Genomic DNA, 20,538 nt, shown 5'->3' with positions numbered 1-20,538 from the left:
AGTTTTTTTCCTATGACGACGTTAGCGCAATGTATATAATATATCAAGGCATGATGCAACATGACTAATTTGTGTTTATAAAAAAATACACTTTACCTAAAATTGAAAAGTATTTTATAAGAAAACACTTAAGTAAAATCATTGTTTAAATTAATGCAATTGATTGCTTTGGATGTTAAATACAAGCCCAATTATTGGAGCACAAAAATAATATGATACAATTCTTCAACTGATCAATGACGTGTAAAAACTATAATATTTATAATAAAATAAGACGAAATAGTTTCTGAAAAAAATTTCATGATTTTCTGTTTTGTTCGAATGTATCACAACGATAAATGTATGAGCTATCAATATTGATATAAGATATTTTTATTATTTGATTTATCGAAATTAAATTAATATAATTGTAGCATATCACAGCGTAGTTGATCAAAATCATAATAATAAAAATACATATAGAATGTATACTATACATAATAATAATTAGGGAATGGATTTATATGTAAATACATATTTTTATTAAAACGAGATATTTAAAATTTGATAAGAAATGTTCATGATTTAAATCATTCCTATTAATATGATGCTACTTTTATTTTACATATTTTTACATATTTTGGTATAATTACATATTTTTACATATTTCACTAATTTGTAAATATTTTTAAACATATTTTATTATTTCATCATTCATACGTCTTCTTCGTACAAAAATACAAGAAATTATTTCAAATTTATATCCAGAACTTCTATCGCTATTAGAAAAGCTCAAAATATTATGCAAAATGAAACATTGAAAACTAATTTAATTTTCATCTCAGTGAATTTTATTTTCATTGCACATACATTTACAAAATTAGAAACAAAAATATGTCCTTGAATGAAAGTATGAAAATTGTCGAATCAAGGATTGCAAAATGAAAACTCGTAAACGGACCAATAGGAGAAGTAGTAAAAAAGAAAATTCCTATTTTTACCGAAAAAAATTTCAGGCCATATTTATTTTAAATCAATCAATGACATAATGAGTGGCAGACACCCTTCTAAAAATTTGGAATTATCGCCTTCTAATATTATTTTTTCAAATATGCTTTAATCAACCAACGTAGGTTGATGTGGAACGATCATTTAACCGTTTTAAAAATATTTTCAGATCTAATAGGCGACATTTAATATTTGATAATTTAAAATATATTGTAATAATTCAATGCAACAAATCATTTTGATAATTTGATAATTATAATTTTATTTTTTTCCTACATATTTGGATGGTTTTAGTACATATTTTATAAATTATACGTACATACATATGTACATATTTATGTATTTTTATTACATATAAATCCGTTCCCTAATAATAATATATGAATATGCCGTTCAGTTCATTTATTCAATTAAGAATCCAAATTTGCTCAACAGTATTAATACGATAAATCGTTGATCATCAAAACACCTCGGCGTTTTTTGGTTCATTTTAAAATAAAACTGGGCATTAAAGTACGTTCATCACGTAACACATGTATTATTATCGTTTTCAACGGGCATATATTATAATCACTATAACTATGCGGTATAGGTTGACGCATGCAAAATTCTAAATTCGCAAATGATCCCTCAGTGCACACATATGTATAGATACATACACAATACTCACAATTGCATAAGCTCGGAAAACGCATCAAATATGCACACACTTGATAGAAATGACATGTCTGGTGACTGCTGTACCTCTTCGTTTCCGTGAATTAATGTGTGTGTGCAATTATGTGCATGTGTGATTGTGCGTGAATACGAAAAAAACTAAATGTTATGAGCATAAAACGTTCTGTTATATTAAAATTAATTGAAATAAAATTAATTTTTCAATACTCGAAATAAACCGATTTTATAATATTATTATTTCTATGTAAGTTACTGACTTCGATGAACATGATTTCACTCAATTTCAAATATGGTACCACACAAATTGTGCGACGTAGTAAATAAAATTTCAGGCCCTATCGATTTTATGTACCATGTAAGTCGGACGTCGTAACAGTAATCGTGCGTTCTGTAAAAAGCTGTGATGCCAAGAAAATCGATTTGAACGGATCCTGCGAATGAAATATCTCGAAATAACAATTTTTTCTTCCAGCCTCGGTAATGTAAAATATTTATGGGGAGTTACCTCTGTTTAGATGATGTCTAGAATTGTTATTTTAGTCCTGTAATTCGATTCCGCAACTATAGTAGAAACGCTATTATTCTATTTCAACCTATTATTTCTCGTAGTCTATGCTCTCCGCGTCCCCATATGAAATATATACATGTACTTTTATACAACAATATAACGCCGTATTTATCCGAATCGAAACTCGGTTTCCTATGACGTACAATTATAATTTTGCACGCTCGCCCAATGATTATACTAATATACAAATTTTGATTTCAACGTCTCGTTGAAATATTTAATTATATTACGCAAGTGTTATAGCATTTCATGCATGAAGTGATTTGTGACCCAACTTAGTGGTGAAAAATGCTGTGGGATTACATCACACCGCTCTATACGCAAAGTATTTCATTTTTTTTTTTTTTTTTTTTTTTTTTTTAATATAATTTTTAGATCTCTAAATTTAAAAAAAAAAAAAATTATTAAATAGAAATAGAAATTGAAAAAATAGCTGTATTGCAAACATTATGTTTGAATAAATGTTCTAATGACATTTCTTATAGAAACTGAGAATTTATTTATTTGATTTTTAAACTTTTTTTGAATTTAATCGTATTAATTCGGTCAAGATTCAATTCGTGGAGTATAATAAATATTAATAAGTCATTTTTAATTGTATAATAGTTAATTAAAACATTAATTAATATTTTGAAAAATTTATGGAGATCACAGAAACTCATCAGAAAACCTCTATTACAGTATTAAGATATAACAAAACCAACAATTTTTTAAAAAAAATATTTATTTTAATTTTTTTATTTTTAAACGATAAAAGGTTATTCTATAACTAGTATAAATACAGTGCTGTTATCGCAATTATTTTATTTAAAAAAAAGTGAAAAGGGTTTAAATTATTGAATAGAATAAAAGTTCATTAATTTGTCAAACTATGCTGAAACATCTTGTACAATAAGCATGGTGAAAGTTCTCCGCGTAATATAAACTCTGTATTATTGTATACAACTCGGAAACGAGTCGTGTATCTCTTCGCTTCTTTCATTGGTGTTTTATTTGATATCAACAAAAATAATTTTGTTTTCTTCCCTCACGTCCCGACGACAATGTGTGCGTCTTTATTCTTGTTCACTACCATCAAAACTATACGAGAAAATAAAAAGTGAATAGAATAGTATAGTAAATTATAGTACACATCTTACGAGAAAAACGTGTGATTGTAAAATCCCAGCTACAAATAATAATAACACACACGATCTGCTTAAATGCGACTTTTTTCACTTACTCCGCGTTGTGTTTGCCAGTAGCTATATGTACGAGTATACATTATTATTTCGAAAAAAATGTTAAAAAAATAATATTAAAAACATGCATGCCTAAAAATGTAAAACTTAACTTAAAAGTATTAAACTTGTTAGTGAAATCATGATGACGTGAAATAATTTTATTCATTGAAGTTTACTTCAATAAACGGGAGCCGCTCCTGATTAGCTAAACGCGTATAATACACATGTTTGTAATTGTTTAACGAAATCGTTTTGGATTTGTTTATTAGTATGTTGCAAGCAGTGCCGGTGCTATGATTTACGAGGCCCTGTGAAAATTATAATCGCGAGACCCCGGATCTGAATATGCTACAAAATAGAAGCGCGGGTCCCACGAGCCAATCCAAAAGTGCGAGGCCCTGTGCGATTGCACTTTCTGCACCCCCTCGCGCCGGCACTGATTGCAAGCTTAAATCCCTTACACGCATGAATACCCACGCAATTCACAACGTAATATTAATTGTGAATAGAGTGTAATATCTATGTATATGTTATATGTATATATAATTATACATTCACAATGTGAATGTTGAGAAAAAACGACAAATAATAACAGTACTACCTGAACAAAGACCTAGACATTTTACAAAATTAATTTAAAAACTGGCATCTCAACCTAAATGCTAATAAAACAACAGCAATGGCCTTTCACCAGAACAATCGTGAGGCAAATAGAGAACTTAAACTGAAAATTAGTGAAGTCAACATCGCAAATGAAGAATGTCCTAGGTATCTCGGAATCAAACTCAATAGGACGCTTACTTTTAGACAACACTTAGAAACAACAAAAAACAAAATAAAATCACGAAACAATATCATATCCAAACTAGCTGGGACTTCTTGGGGATGCAGCGCAGGTATTCTGAGAACCACAGTACTATCCTTAGTATATAGTGTAGCTGAATATTGCGCCCCCGTGTGGGCAAGAAGTGCTCACTGTAATAAAATTGACGTCCAACTAAGTACAGCAATGAGAATAGTCACGGGTACAGTAAAAAGCACTCCAACTCAATGGCTCCCCGTTCTCTCAAACATTGGCCCTCCGGAAATCCGTAGACAAATAGCTACACAAAATATTATCACTAAAGTTAAAAGGAACATTGATCTGCCTATCTATAACGACATAAAACATCACCCAAATAAAAGGCTAAAATCCAGACATAACCTCTAGAGAGTTACAGGCTGAATAGAGAAAGATTTGGCTAGAGCATGAGGTACGAAATTCATCACTGATTGAAGATCCAACGGTTAAAGTACCAGGTTTCAACTTACCGAATGCCCTATGGACCACGCTAAATCGCATTAGAACTAACCAAGGAAAATGCAATTATCTATTAAATAAGTGGGGAATGTTCGAATCTCCTCTATGCAGCTATGGACAAAAGCAAACCATTAAACATATAGTCGAAGAATGCCCGTTAATGAAGTTCTCAGGAGGTATTGAGGAAATCCACACAGCGAGCGAGGATGGTATTGAATGGATAAAAAAACTGGGCGTGCGATTGTGACCAAGGAAATATCAATTAAAACAATGAAATACTGAGTTACCAATTATTATTACCAAACATAATTCTTAATTTTAACTGTTATCTTTTGACTATTTATAACTTTATAATTTAATTAATACTAAGTCTTTTAATTTTTTTTATGACTATTATTTTAGTTTATACTATTGACATTTATATATTTACCTATTTATTATTTTGTGCTTGCCGGAGCCATATGCTAATAATAATAATAATAATAATACTACATGCAACTGATCAAAAAAATAACTCAACTGTTTAAGGGTTTGCAATTGACATTGTGCGTGTTTTCTGGACCTTTTTCAAAGATTAAGTTTCTATAATTTTAACTCATGAGCTTAACAACTTAAATACTTCGACGAATATCATTATTTCCCTTTTACGAAAATTGTTTTTCATTTGATTCAAACATATAATTCTATATTGTATTAAAAGTATACTAATATAAATTGTATAATTTATGAATTATTTAAATTAATTACTATACTTAACGCCTTTAAATTTTAATTATATTTAAGTCTGTATAATAAATATTACCTTAAGCCATGTTGAAATTAAATGATAGTAAAAATGTATAAACTGGTGTTCAAAACTTATAAAATTATCAGATATCGAAAATTTTTTTTTCAGTTACATCTATATATTTTTGTGTTAGTATCTCTTAAATCATTGATTTTCAATTAAATTTGAAATATAATCAATTAAATAAATATAAATATTCAAGTAAAATTAAAATCACATAGTTTATAAACTTAAACTATATGAAAAATGTCTGAATAAAATACAATTTTTTTAATTAAATTATTAAAATAAGGGAAATTCTTATTTTACTCATCATATATTATAAATATTCCTAAAATTCCTAGTTCTTTAAAGATAAACGTTAGCACATATAGAATGTATAATTATTATAGTTACTTGAAATATCATACGACTTTTTTTAATCGTATCATTATGATAAAAATTAATAATAACTAACCATAATTATCAATCTCGTGATATATTTTACTAAAACGATTCAATTTATTTTATGTTTTTATTACACGAATGCTGTCAAATATGCGTGGCTTTATCAAATTTGACAACATTATATAAAATTCCTGACTTCTGTTGAAATACATTTCGATTTTACAGTATATACTCAACTGAACCATTATTCATCTGAATTCAATTTATATACTCACACTTGATAAAAGAGTAAAAAGTTCTTTTTTTAATCATAAACGTAAAAGAAGAAACGAAAAGGAATAAAAATTGTAACGATGCTCAAGTTTTTGGTGGAAATAGCGTTAGGAGAAAAAAAAACAATAATAACGACTTGTTCATCGGGAAAATTGAAGGGAAATCGTTCTTTCAAGTGGTATAATCATAAAAAAGACTCTCAAGAAATTGAACACGGTCGATCGAAAACCAATTTGGATGCAAAAAAGGCCCACATACTTTGAATTAATAAAACCTCCCACTCACCGCGTTTTTGGAGTATTGTGCAATGTTTTTATTAGTACTTTATAAAGGTAGATCATAATCAATTTAAATATTTTAACAACAACAAACAGTTATGATTAATAAATGCCTAAAAATATATAAACGATCCGAGTATATTTTAATGTATTTTTAATTTTTATTATAAACTTTCCCTACTATTTTTTAATTGCTTAAGATATTATTAAAAATACTTAACAATACGGTACACACACACACACACACACACACATATATATATATATCGAACTTTAATTAATGAGCTTGATGTAAAATGTTTTATTACGGTAATTTGCAGCTCCTGAATGAAAATCTTTGCGTTGATAGTCATTATAACAAACGTCAGTATCTTCGGTTATGACTTTGAGCATAATTTTTCGGAAAGCTACTTTTAATGGGATTCAATTGTAAAGCACTCATATTTGAACCCCAGGTAGACTGAGCAACATGCTTATTCCGTTCTAGCTTATCATTTTATTGTACAAATTAGTTTGAATTCTAACCTGAACTAATATTCCATTTATAGAAAAATTTCTAGCATTATCCAAAAATTCACCTATTATCAACCTAACCATCGAAAAACTAACAAAATGATTAATTCATCAGTTAATATACAAACGTCCATTGTGGAAAAAACCAATATTAAAAATCGTCGCAGAAACGACTGTAAATAAAACAATCACATATAATGAACCAAGCTATCGCATTATCTAAAATAAACGGTATTAAACAATTATATTATCTTATATTAATCAATAAACTCACTTCCTCTTTAAACATAACAACAGCATCTACGATTTCAAATGTCCATTTTTATGTCTTCCTTAAAAACCAAGAAATCGTTAACGATTTAATTAAAAAATATCAAAATATTATAATTAATGAAAACATAATTCTCATAAGAAAACTCATCAACCTATCAAAAATCATATGGCCCAATTATATACAGCCAATAATTCAAGACTAAATAATAATTAATACCCTCCACGAAATGAAAATAAGAACAGCATCTAAAATCATGCACTTGAAAACTAATTTTTCCACCGAACAATTTTCACACATCATCAACTTTCGTAGACAGATGTAGATCAATCTAGAAGACTTTCTCACCTATATATAGTTATATATATATATATATATATATATAACTATACCTATCTATCTTTATTAAGTTTATGAAAGAAAATACTAATTTTTCGTATATTTATTTCTAACAACATATCGATATGTTTCTAATGAAAGCAAAACAGACATAATGCAGCAGCATGTAAAAATAACACAGCCAACATATAAAATGCAATAATTGAATCCATACTAGAAATTAATATATCTTATAATGAAGATACTTTATGGAAACAATAATATAGAATACGAGGTTACGAACAACGCTCTCATCACAGGAACCAAAAAAAATGTATAAATAAATAAATAGTCATCAAACATTATCTGAATAAAAAAAACTCTATCTAACACCACCTCTTTTTTCATCCACCTCTTTTTAAATAGAAAATTATTTCACAAATTCACAAGCTCGAAATATATTAAAAAGTTAACATAATATAATCAAATCAAAAAGCACAAAAAAATGAAAACTTAAAATAGATCACGATCTAATTTTTCTTCAAAAAAAAAAAAAAAAAAAAAAAAAAAAACGAGAAATGAAAAATATATATATATTCCAATTAGAATACTTTTTACTTATTCGATCAGTCCATCGAAATCAACTTCAACATTAAACTATTTAAATACATAATAGAAAATACTTCAAATAAAGTTCACACAAATGTGAAAAAATGAAACAGATATTGAAAGCTCACTTAAAATAATAAAAACTGTACACCACATCATAAAGGCCAACGATACAAAATCAAAATAATAAAATCAGCAAACCTACTTTTCCAAATTATAAGTAGGTTTTACTAATATTCAGTCATACTAGACTACCATCTGGTCATCTAATGGACAACAAAGAGTCAACAATTCATACAACGAAATACTATCAACCAAGCATATACGAGAATATTAGAATGTCACTCATAGAAATACGAAAAATTAAATATAATATTCCAACTAATCTATACAAAGCTATGGGATCGAAAATTACTGATGACCTCATTAATTTCCTTATGGATATCGGACTTGACAAATTAATTTAAAACAAAAAATATCTTTTTTTAAATAATGTTATACATAATTACAAATATGTAGATTAAAAAAAAAAAACTAATGGTCACAGTAGCCGATGTTGTAATTTGGATTAAAAAAAGACTTGATTACATGAACTATAATGGTGTTGGAAAATAATTTTCCGAAAAATCAATATTATATTAACTTCAGAATGAAACTTTCGATGTTATTGTGTTTCAGAATTGTATACGGAAACAGTGGTATGAACAAATTCATCTTAAGTTTTTCAATCACAAACAATAACTTGTTTGAGAGCAAGTACTTTGTTGATGGATCGATTTATAAAGATAAAATTTTTTTGTCGACGTTTCGGACGTTGATTACAGAAAAATTGAAAATTTGATCAGTCGTATCGTTTTGGTATATTTCTATTTTTCAGTTTGAACTCCAAACGAATTCTTTATATTAGACTACCAAAGTGCGTTTGTATTAATTTATATTAAATCAGTGAGCACCAACTCTTGTTTGAAGATAAAGTGTTTGTGTTATCAATAAATATACCTAGCTAACAATTAACTACCTGTCGTAGATACATAGTAAAACATGAGATGATAAAAGTTTGGAAAGTTTATTCTTTGGAATAGTCCGGATATTTAATTGGATCTAAGATTGAGTTAAAATCTTTATGACTTGCCTATCGTAAAGGATTTATTTTTTATTTCAAGCAATGAAAATAAAACAGTCCTTCAAAATACATGATGGTAAACCTGATACTAATAACAATGATGTTTATAAAAATGGTGGCATAAAAATGATATTATTATTTTATCGAAGGAATTATGTTGTTGAACAACATGTTATGTAAATAAATTTATGATAAACCGAACAATTTTATTTTCAATTGAAATTGACTAATATGATTGTTTTGATTTCACTCATCCTGTTGTTCTTAATATTTTACAACGTAGCTATTATTGATAATATAATATATTAAAGTATTCTATGATACACACGAGCACATTCATACGTGAATATATAATCATGTCATTAAACTTTTTTAAATTCCTATTTATGATGATATTATCAGACTCATATACGACTCGTAAGTATGTAAGTGTTGAAAATTAATTAAGATAATATTATTCAAGAATAGTGTAAATCTAAACACTATCAATATCTATATATTTTATATATTAAATAAAATATATGAAAATATGCATCAGATGTAAATTGTCCACGTAATATATTTCCACAATATTGACTTCTATTGAAATCAAGTAAAATGCTAATATATATGTACAATATAAGTTATTTATAATAAGTCTATTAAAAATGGTTGTCCATTTTGTTAACACAGTATACTCTCATACTTCAACGAACACATATAATACGAGTATAAAAGTATTAGTTATAAAATCTATTATAATATCTATATAATTGAATGTAATATATATTTGAATTATATTCGATAGGAATGCCAAAATTTGGCGAAGACCTGAACAACGTAACTGTGCCAGTGGGTCGAGAAGCAATATTTGTGTGCAACGTCGAAGGATTAGCAACGTATAAGGTAAAGCTTTTTACTTTAAATTTACATATGAAAATAATATACCACAATTTTGTATTTTATAAATATTGACATATTTCATAATAATTCGACATAATATTAGACATTTTCCTATAAATTTAAATTGTAGTTACTCATTTCAGTTACTGAGTACTTATATTATCATTTTAAGGATATTTCATACTTTGAAATTTTTCAAATTTTAAATTGTTTTTTTTATAAAAATTAGAACACTTAAATTCAACCTACCTTATTATGAAATTTGGTTATGATGTTAGGTTCTGCTGTATCAACTATATTTAGAAATATATACTGATTCACCCCTGACTTTTTTCAATAAAAATCAAAATAGGTATTTGTTTTAAGTTAAATAAAACCAATACACCAATATTTTTCACCTATCTCTCTTCCACACTTGACATCGTGGGACCTAACCTAACCTAACCTAAAAGTTTCAGTTTGTTTATTCCTTAAACATTCTACAATATTTCGATAAAGTATAATATTGTGTCAACATTTTTTTTTTTTTTGGCTGCGTTCAAAGCAGTAAATATGCAGAAAATATTGGAATTAATTTTAATATACGTAGCTCATTAATCACGTACCACATTGTATAAGGATTTTTATAGTTTAAATTTAGTGTCCATGCTAAATTGACTTCGGCGGGTGAGAGGTATGACGTTTGATGTTTGGGCCAATAACGTTAAAATTTAAAAAATTATATGCTATATTTTTAAAAATAATTTTTACATAGAATAAACAATGTACATGAGCACGAATAGGGCATACGTGTGCCGTATACATTAAACGCACGAACATGGTTGTGTAAACAAGGTGTGTGTTTTGGATTATATTATTACTATCGGAGTCCAACTTAATTTTTAGGTCGCATGGCTGCGAGTGGACACCCAGACCATATTGACCATCCATAGCCACGTGATAACAAAAAACCATCGGATAGCGGTGACGCACAGCGATCACCGTATATGGTTCCTTCATATCCGGGAAGTTAGAGAAGCCGACAGGGGATGGTACATGTGTCAAATTAACACGGACCCGATGAAGAGCCAACAGGGCTACTTGCAAGTAGTCGGTAAGTAGATGGTATAAAACAGGAAGAGATATATAATTCAACAATAAAATCGCATTAATATACGATAATAATATAACTAAATCTAAAAAAATTTGAAAGATTATGTGCAGCCATGCTAATTTAAGCGAATTGGACTCTCAAGAGTTCTCTCGCAAAAGTAATCCAAACTTAAATTAAAAGTTCGTTTTTTCGTCGAATTGTTCAACCAAATTATTATTATAATACTATCATCCTAAGATTTATATTTGCATGTAATAATACCCAAAATTGTATAAACCTGGGTTTCCATCGAGGTAATCGTCGATTTGGTCAGAAGCAAAAATCGTTAAAATTGTTTCATTTCAGTTAATCATGGCGTGAAAAATTAATGTATATTTACTCTATTTGTATACTCTTCAGTTCTATAAATAAATTACAAGTTATCAGAACAAAAAATTACACACGCCATTTCTATATCATACATTTATAATCATAAAATTAAGGATCATAGCAACACTGACGTATGCTTGGTTTCATCTTGAAAATACATAAACTAGATAACGAGATCAAGCGATGTTTAATGGCCGTTTCACTTAAATAATTATACTAATTTAAAAACATGATTATAAAATAATATTGACATTTTAAGACACGGGTAATTAATAGTTAATAGTTTACTGTTTAATTTTGTTTTTTGTTTTTCATTTCATTGTATCTAACGGTCATTCGTTTTTATTAAAAGCTAAAAGGTTGTGCTATACAATGTGTTGGTACTTGACGTCTGTTTGTTTTCTGAGGGAATGATTTTGTCGCTGAAATCCCGGGTAGTCATCCTCCGGGAGCTTGAGACGCTGAACACAACTCAACTGAAGTACCGATTGGCAACTACGGTTATAACCACTTCCACCACATTAAACTATATATTTACCGAGCTAGAGAACAATTTAATACTCCTAAGATCTGGTACATATAAAAATCTCGTTAAAATGTCTACACCAGGAATCTAAAACGACATTATCACCATATTATTCTCAAACGTAAAATTTTCTTGCACATTTTTTTTCGAATAAGTTTTCAATAGTTCAATAGTTATTCGACTCGTAGTAATTTTTTTTTTTTTTTTTTTTTAATGAGATTTTAACATTACATTATGATATCTCGACAATTTCGTAGTAATTATATGTGTTGTAAATAGTGTTTTTAACTAATTTTTTACTATCAAAAAATTATTAAGCAATATGGAATATCCTCGTCTCAATTCCTTCAACAGTAGAATATATTATTATTTACTATTATTACTATTATTTACTATTATTATTAGTATACGAGTTAAAAAAAATCAGAATCTCTCAGCAGTAATATGATGATGACAAACACGCGTGCACATTTCGAGCTTGAATGTTTTATTTGCGCAGAATATAATATATTATATCAACATTTCAACATGATCTGGTTGTGATACCTTAAGAAACATTGCTTATTATTTATTGATATTTTAATAAAGAAAAATAATCATGAAATGCCTAGTCAATTTTTTTTTTTGAACATTTAGTATGTTTAAAAATATTCTTAAACAATTTACGTAGCTTTATATCAGTACGTAATCTAGGAAAATAATTGAATAAGAACACAAACAATACCAAATACATTTTAACAATATTATACGTTGAAAAAAAATGCAATTACATTATTTAAATAGCATAGATTGCGGCAAATTTTAATCGTAAAATGATAACAGATACTGAATATTGAACCTCGATTGGCAATTTAGCTATTATGCAATACGGAGTACTAGACAATAGATTTATTTAACGTCTCTAATTTCTTAAGGAAGACTAAGTAATATGTGGAGTTAATTAGATCATAGCTATATTCTACTTACCCTTTTAAACACAGATTCTGGTGTTATTATAACGATGTCACACATTAAAGTCCACAGATGTCTCTTTAAATTATCATGAGGTATGATATTTATTAAAATTTTAGCATTTTGTATAGTTACAATGGTTGATGTAATATCAGCTACAGTTTTAACGAAACGAAATAATATTATATTTTATAGATAAATGTTTTTTGTTTTGTAAAAAAATGTGATATATCATATTATATTTTTGCACACATAAATGAATTTAAATAATTTTTGGCTTTTATTATAAATACTAAAAATACGTTTGATAATTTTTTTCATCAACAATCGAAGTATAATTTGTAAATAAATTATTTTTATTTCAAATTTTACGTAATTCAGAAAAATAAAACTATTTGATAATCAAAATTAATGTTTTTTAATAACTAATTAAATTTCAACAGTTAGTAACTAAATAAAAGTACTCACAAAATTCTACGAAAATAAGATATACTTAAGTAATTAATTTCCTACACAAAACAACAAGAACAAAACAAATAAAAATATTTTTAAATTAAAATAAAAGTATAGATGATAGTAGCTGAGGGTGATTATTATATTTAGTGAGATAAAAACATTAATATTATGATTATAATTTTTTTTTTTTTTTTTTGATTATTTGATAGGTATTCGTACATTTAATTTTTCTATTCGTCTATAAACTTAGTCTCGTATCAGTCAGTTTAAATTATTCTTTTCGTCTAGTAATTGATAACTTTTTTGATCACATCATTTGGATTGCAAAAAAGGTCCATTCACATTGAGTCTACTTCTAATAGATGTTTTTTGTCCTGGACGATTGTCCATAGATCGCACTATCTTGTTTTTTCCGTTTTAATAGGTTTTTCTTGGTTCTGGCTACTTCTACTCTCAATCGGTTATGTATCTTCCACGTTTCATATTTTAAACTTTGTCCTATTGATAAGCTTTCCATCACTCGTTTCCATATCGGTTCAATGTATTTTATTTTATTTTTTTTCCCATATTCTGTCTTTCTCTTTTTCGATCAGGCAATCTCCTTTTGTGCCGTGCATGGAACTCTTTCTCGATTTGAGGCACATTCTTATAGCTTCATATCCGTATAGTGAATGTTTTAAATCTTGATTAAATTTGTATTTTTAAAATTCAATCTTCAATTATAATCTTTCAATTTCAGTTACCGTCGTCCTACGTATATCTAGGGCCTAATTGGAGTGTGGATTTTAAATATCTCTGTTGGTCTGAAATACCCTGTTATAATTCTGCTCGTTTTAGACTCGTTGAGTGCTATATCAATGGTTTTTGCGTATGCCGATGATGCTTTCTAAAATGGACATGAGTATAGCTGAGTAGCTTAGCGTTATCGCTACGGTTCTCAAGGTAGTAGCATCTGCTCCCCATTTGAAGTCTACAAATTATCGCAATATATTGTTTCTGTTATTGATTTTGGCTCGAGTGTTCTCGCAGTGTTTTTTAAAGGTTATTGATCTGTCCAGCGTTATATCCAGGTAACTTAGGAATTTTGTATGCTTTAGGTACATAACTTCTCATTGGATTTTTAGTTCCTTTCTGCATTTTTATTTCTTAGGTGGAAGGAACGTTTTTGCGTTTTTTAAGGGTTCGATCTTAGTTGGATTTTTATTTAGTAGTGTACACTTCTTTCAGGGCTAGTCTCAAAACATTTTCTATTTCTCCAAAGGTGTCTTCATGAAAGGAAATAGGTAGATCATCTGCATACAAGAAGTGTTTTGTACTTCTTCTTCTTTTCGGTATACAACCCTTAAGTTGGTTTCGCAATTAGATACTCGCTCTCTAGTCTTTTCTGTTCTCGGTCTAGCCTTTTTAGTTCGGTGTAACTTGTTAATCCAGCCTCGGAGATCATTAGATTCACAAATGAAATTCTTGAACGTCCTCGGTCCCTTTTACCTTCAATTATCCCTTCTATGGGTTAGTTCATTTTTATGTCTCAATATATGACCCATCATGTTCCATTGTCTTGTTCCGATGGCTTTGAGTATCAATCTTACATATTGATCATCTATTTCACTGAGTATGTTTTCGTTGGTACGGTGCTCTATTTAACTCACTCAGAGCATCCTTCTTCAACACCAAATTTCGAAACTTTCTAGTATTTGTTGTTTTGCTTTATTTAATATCCATGTTCCGTAACCATAGAATGCCATACTTCTTACATATATTTTTATGAAACGTTTTTTCATTTTAATACTCATGTTATTGGAGCACAAAAAATTTTTTCTTTTTCATAAATGCTGACTATGCGATTTTGGATATTATTGGTTGATTATACTGTTGATTATAATGCAAAATTAATCTAGATAAAGATAAAAATAAAAAGATATTTTCAAAAAATATTATTTTTTTGTCAATACTTCGTATTATAATAATTTCTATGAAGACTCAATTATAATAATTATTATCAATAGGCATCTAGGTGTTTAATGTTTATTGTAATAATCTAGTATACCATTAAGCAGTATTTATATATAATGTATAATATTTAATGATAATTAATCACTAAAATGTTACACAAAAAAATAAAAAATGAAAATTGCTCTGTACGTATCAGGATTAATACAGAATACATAAAAAATAATTTTAAGTTAACAATATTGTTTTTCATATAATATTAATTTGATGATTTTCATTATTCTATAAGTAACTACGACTTTACGGGTTTCAAGAGTGAAGTAATGACTATTCAGCGTTACATGTGTATACTAAAATCAAATACCTACTATATTAGGAACTTTCATGGAAAAATAAGAAATTAAGTATAAAAATACCAAAAATATTTTCTCGACATGAAAATACAAACAAAATGTCATCCCAAGAAATAATAATTACTCATTAATAATACATGAATTATTATTATGAATATAACATCTATATGTATAAAAGAAAGTCAGGTTAGTTACAGAATATATAATTCAAGAACGGCTGGACCGATTTTGATGATCTCTGATTTGTTGGATTCGTCTCCCTACAAGAATAAAAATAAATCTGATCTTGACAAGAATACAGACAATTATTTAGATAAATAAAAATTTTATATTTGATAAGTAATTAGATAACTTAGTGTTATTTATCTACATAAGATAAAAGATGACAAAATATCTATCTAAATACATTTATCTAGATAAGTCCCAACACTGCTGTATAGGTATTTATAATGTTACTACTTGTTCAAATAGCTTGTTCTACGATTGGATATTTATTCTACTAATTCTTTTTTCTTTTTGGCACATCATAAATTAGTTTTTTGCCAGTTGATAATCAAATAATATTTTTGGAAGCATCTTGTCATTTCTTCCAGAGCTTTTTACAAAACATGCTCATTATTTGTTAGTAGTGCAATATCATCAGAAAATCTAAATAGGATATAATTTCGGCACCCGCTTGTATCTCTATATCATTTCTATGCAGTATTTATCTTATTTCTTTAATAGGATGTTCGACATAGATATTAAATAGAATTGGCGAGAGTGGAAAATCTTGTCTTACACCCATTTTTTTTATGTTTATTTATTTTCGTTGGTTAGTCATTTATATAAATATTAAAAAAAAAAAATTGATGACAATAGAGTATCTTTTGGAAAACCACAGTATCAAAAAATAATAAAGTTGAATAGGTGTTTTTAATTTATACTTAAGAACATCTGAAATATGGTAAAAACTATTATGTGAAACCAAATTGGTGATAAATTAATGAAAAGTTAAAAGTTCTCGATCGGGTATCAATGTTATTTATGGTAAATCGTTATTTTGAAAAAAATAAATAATATTTTTGATACCAAAAATAAAAATAAAAAACTTTGTTGTTGATTTGTTATGGATAGAAAAGGATTCAAAAGTAATAAAATAGAAGAAAATTTAAACGTCATTGTGAAATTGGGTGAAACTACTGAACTTTAATTATAAAGAATTCATATATATATATTAATAGAGAATAAAATAAATCATTTTTCAGTCAAATAGGTAATATCTTCACTTGTTTTACGAATAATATATCTCTCGCTTAATTTTCTTAAAATATGAGAATTTTGACATTATTGATGCATTAAAACATCAAATGTACATTACTTATTTCTCTACTGTACAAATATCTACTTTCAATCATCATTTAACCCAGAGTAGTTTTATGCTTAACGTGAATTTTGTCATCAAGTATTAATTTATTTAAATTAGCATTGAATACTTTCTTAGAAAATTTATTGTAACATTCTTATTTAATATAATCTTAATTATGTTAGCAGATAAAAAGGTAATTATTATAAAAATTTTCTTCTAAGATTATATACATAAGATTCATATTTCTAATTGTTTTTCCAAATTAAAATTAAAACAATTCTTTTTTTCCCGTAGCTATTATTTTCATAATATTTTTAATTTCAAATATTAAACTATAAACACTATACTCGTATGTATATCTATTAAAATGAATACATCGGATGTAAGCGCATTGGTCTTACAAATTTATCTGAACACTCATGGATCTTTTTTGTCTAGGGATTTAAAAGTCAGGTGAAACTTTTTTTAGTGTTAAAACACATTATTGATTTAAAACTTTCTAGACATAATAAGTACATGAAATCTCATTGTGTGGTATTTAGAATCTCCACGCCTTATTTGAATCGTATATTTTTTCGTAGTATGTGTTGATATTAAACAAACTGAAAACCTAAATATATATACACATTATCATCGTAAATATCGTGTACTCGCAATAAATAATATTTGCTAAACGGAAAAGCAATGAGAAAAATAAAATATAAACATATAGTTAATCGTCGAAAACCATTCAGTAGTCTGAATCCAATAACACCTATAAGTATGTCACCAGAAACACTTCTTCAGCAACTAAAATGGTTCAAAAGAAATAAAATAGTTTCCATAATGTTATTTAATCAAAATCAGTTGCAGAATAATGTGACATTTTAATATTATTGAATGTTTTATTGAAACCTTTATATATTACTTTTGTACACTTTTTTAATTGTCTTTTTTGCTTTCTATTCATATATTGCAATGTGGTAGACAGTTATATATTTCATGTTTTCGGGATTTAATTTTCTAGATTAAATTTCGAATTTTCGACCAATTATTTGATATGATTTATTAAAGAGAAATTCACGTGAATTATGTTGTATGTATTATAGTACAATACCTAGTAATAATATGTGGAGTCCCTAAACACTAGGTGTGTATATAAAATTCTTACGCACGCATAATATGTGGGCGTAACATATTAAAAAAAAAAAAAAAAAAAAAATAACATAACATAAAAAAAAGCATAACATATTAAGTAATTCACTGTTATCCATGGTAAAAACATATTTAAACCGTCAAATGTGTTTAGATTTAAATTATTTAATATATACTTATGCTTGAAAAAATATTTTTGTTTAACACAGGCTGTTGTACATCAAATTTACATTTTATAAAATAATATTTTACACAAGCTGTATACGATATAGGTGAAGATAATGATTCGATAAAATAAGGCAATTTGTAGATAACAAGATAGAAAAAATTTTAAAAATATTTCAGGTGAATAGCATTATATAATATTCAAATTCAATCAAAATGTTTATTATTTTTTTTCTATTAAATAAACACATTTTTATGCATATAAAATGTAATGTATAAATGTATAATATTCTATAATATCAACACAATATAAAAATTAAATTAAAAACTATTTTAAGTGCATATTTGATTGCATTTATTTGACATTTTTAAGTTTTTTTAGTCATTAAAGTCACAGCCCTACTAACGGCTAATTGTTACACTTAATTTTATGAAAGTCTAACTATAAAACTCATATTGACATGATAATATATGCTAATAAATATCTTCACATAATGATAATTTAAAAAAAACAAATAAAGTATCCGATGATGCGTTGGTTTTTTATAACAATATTAGTATTATTTGCATCCGTCATTTAAAGGTATGCCTAGTCATTTATTGCATTTAAAAAATTGTTTTGAGTGAAATTCAATGGATAACATTTCATTACAATAATATAATGAACACTGGCCGAGAAAGTCCAAAGATTGTCTCTTTGAATGATCATTTGGCGACAAGTTTTTATTTTACGGAAATTTCAATGCTGATTCGACGATATGATTTTGCCGTTGTTGTTGATATGCATCAGATTACATTACACTTATTACATATTTTAATAATTCGTATATTATGTCTATGTTCGTAGTTGTGGCATTGTTTGTTTTTTTATGCAGTCAAACGTTACGCGAAGAGTGGTCTTTACGCATAACTAACAACTGTGAAAGGATGGGCGCCGTTTATTAATAATAATATTATTGGAGTAACTATACATCTCCATTGCAATATCGGATGAATGCAAAATGATGCAAACGCGGGCCGTTTTAAAAGTTGAATATTCTCTCAGTGACGGATATCTTAAGTTAAAAATAAATTGTATATGCATGCACCTTTATATATATTTCAATTTACATTTAATTTCGCACGGAAAGTTTGGAAGCGGAGTTACAATAAGAAAAAAAAGAAAAAAGGGAATAATATGAAAAGAATCTCATTTGAAAGGGAAATCTGTTGGTTTTTCTGATCGCATCATTCGATTTTAATTCGGACGAAACGTTTTAAAAAGAAAAGGACACACAAAATACTTTATGGGTGTAAAAATAAAATTGTTTGCTGATTTTTTTTTTATATCAGAATTTTTATTATTCTATTTAAAAATGTATCATATTACGAGCTAGTGACGATTATTCAATAACGGTATATATAAATCTGAAGTTCAATATAAAAGGTAAACGTCGTAGAATCATAATTTTCGTAGTGTATATACATGCATGTATAAACCATGATTTATAATAATAATGTTAGGACTTTAATTTTGGCCATATTAATTTGGTTTGTAGTCTCTATGTAACGTTCCGGCGCTAAACTGTATGCAATAATGTGTCCCATACGTCAAGAGGAAAAAAAAATTATTTACTGCTTTTTCGCTTTTGTGCCAGCCACCGTCTTCTAGATTAACGCAACGTAATCATGTCAACGTTTTCACATTCGACATACTATGGCCGTTTGACAAGCTTCGGAATTTTTTTTAGTTTGTCATTTTAAAATCATATTTATTCAATTTTTCCCGTTATATCAGCGTTTTTCGTTTTTTTTTTTTATTTATAAAAAATATCATTATTTTTTCACCCTCACATTATTATCTGTCCAACTCAGCAAATGATTGAATGTCAATAAGTATATACTTAAATATACGCAAAAATTACATTTGTAATTTTTTTTTTTTTGTAAATATTTTTGGAATTTCAAAACAATTGAGAGGCCAGTCAAAATGCCAATTCTTTTCTTGTAATGAAGG

The 20,538-nt window shown here is 27.3% G+C and overlaps 1 protein-coding gene across 1 annotated transcript in view; it reads left to right on the top strand.

Moving 5' to 3' along the window:
- LOC112690112 (lachesin-like) overlaps nt 1-20,538 on the top strand; it is a 199,898-nt gene that overhangs the window by 85,004 nt on the left and 94,356 nt on the right. The window contains exons 2-3 of the mRNA XM_025564037.1: nt 10,103-10,200; nt 11,083-11,290. Coding sequence (XP_025419822.1) covers nt 10,105-10,200; nt 11,083-11,290 — 304 coding nt within the window. The 5' untranslated portion in view covers nt 10,103-10,104. The remainder of the gene's footprint in view (nt 1-10,102; nt 10,201-11,082; nt 11,291-20,538) is intronic.

This window comes from Sipha flava, unplaced genomic scaffold (genome assembly GCF_003268045.1).
Source record: "Sipha flava isolate LNK unplaced genomic scaffold, YSA_version1 48_pilon_pilon, whole genome shotgun sequence".
NCBI classification, from domain to species: Eukaryota; Metazoa; Arthropoda; class Insecta; order Hemiptera; family Aphididae; genus Sipha; species Sipha flava.
Note: the sequence above shows the minus strand (reverse complement) of the source record. Positions and strands in the feature narration are given on the sequence as shown.